We start from the raw sequence: 1,393 nt of genomic DNA on the forward strand, positions 1-1,393 counted from the left end.
TGACATGCAAAATTGATTAAGTAGTGAACTCCTTTTTCACTTCCCCTGAACATATCATGAACTTCAATGGGGCAAATTCCATCTAATACTCACAAAACCATTTCTCATTTCCTAATTAACTAAAATCATGAACACGACTGCAAGAGGAAATAAACAGAAATCGTTAAGCATAAATAAACCGTAATGGATTGTTAATCTTATATAGTCAATCCAGCATTAAGGCTAATTTAATCTTTTAAACATTTTATGGAAACCAGCTGCCAAGCTTTCTTTGGAAAAGCCCACAAGGTTTTAAGACCTTGGTGATGTTAAACCTGAGGCATAAAACCTTGACAGGCAAAGTGTCTATCAGGCTCCACTTGAACTGTGCACATTTCTTCACATGCAGAAAAGAAGTAATGTACATCATCTTCACTTCCTGCTGCTCTGCACACACATCACAATATCTTGCAAAAGGCTGTTTCTGTTTTCCTTGGTAACCTGCAGGGAGAAGCAAAAGGGTGAGTTTCAGGTTTCTGTTTCTTCAGTCCTCTGACAGGTTGTACTCTAAGAGAAAAGCTCTGTATGTTAGGAGAGGGTGAGGCATGCTTGTGACCAAGGGAGAAAGATCTTCTTTATGAGCACCCTGAAGGTAGGACAGGTGTCCTTAAATTCTACCTTCAGCTCTGTAGAGCAATGGCTTTGGACCTCAACAATCACAGAAATTGTTACTTGAGCCCTGTGCTAAGCATTTCATTGTGTATGATGGAAATGCAGGATGAAGCATGGCCCTGGTCACCACCTGCCATGAAGAGAAGAACCTTAAATCTTCTGAAGCAAGGGGGAAAACAAGATTTACTAGGTGGATTACTAAGAACCACCACCCAAAGGATTAGCCAGAATTCTAGAATGCTTCTAGAAGGTCACTCATTTACTGTTCTCTCCAGAAACTTAGAGAATCTGAGTCAGACAGGGGCATTTGAGATTAGGCATCTCCTCATTATAAAGATGTGGATGCTGAGGCTCAGAAAGTGAAGGTTTCAGTGGGTAAACAGGCTGAATGATCAGGTATATCTAGGCAAAAGGGAATATACCCACAACTGTATATAAGGTTGGCAGATGATATTTCTATATACATATTTGTATGTGCTTAAAAGTGTCCAAATTTTTAACAGAGCTAACAAGAGGTAAAGATATGGTAACTTCTTGGCTAAAGTCAACCATCCTGAGGGAGTGAGTAGTTGGACCTGTGGGCTCAGGATCATGGTTACAGGGGACAATAAGCTCAAATGGCATTGCACAGTACACAAAAACATTGTTCTACATCCTATTTTGGTGAGTAGCGACTGGGGTCTTAAAAGCTTGCAAGCGGCAACAATGGGTCTCTCCTCATCCAGAGCAAAGAAGAATGAAG

General features: G+C 40.6%; 1 protein-coding gene across 1 annotated transcript in view; it reads right to left on the reverse strand.

Annotated features, from left to right (window-relative positions):
* Nucleotides 1-411: 411 nt before the first annotated feature.
* NTPCR (nucleoside-triphosphatase, cancer-related) overlaps nucleotides 412-1,393 on the reverse strand; it is a 110,730-nt gene continuing 109,748 nt past the window's right edge. The window contains exon 5 of the mRNA XM_042780640.1: nucleotides 412-480. Coding sequence (XP_042636574.1) covers nucleotides 412-480 — 69 coding nt within the window. The remainder of the gene's footprint in view (nucleotides 481-1,393) is intronic.

This window comes from Orycteropus afer, unplaced genomic scaffold, assembly GCF_000298275.1.
Source record: "Orycteropus afer afer isolate SDZICR_OR568_19922 unplaced genomic scaffold, OryAfe1.0 scaffold00050, whole genome shotgun sequence".
Lineage (NCBI taxonomy): Eukaryota > Metazoa > Chordata > Mammalia > Tubulidentata > Orycteropodidae > Orycteropus > Orycteropus afer.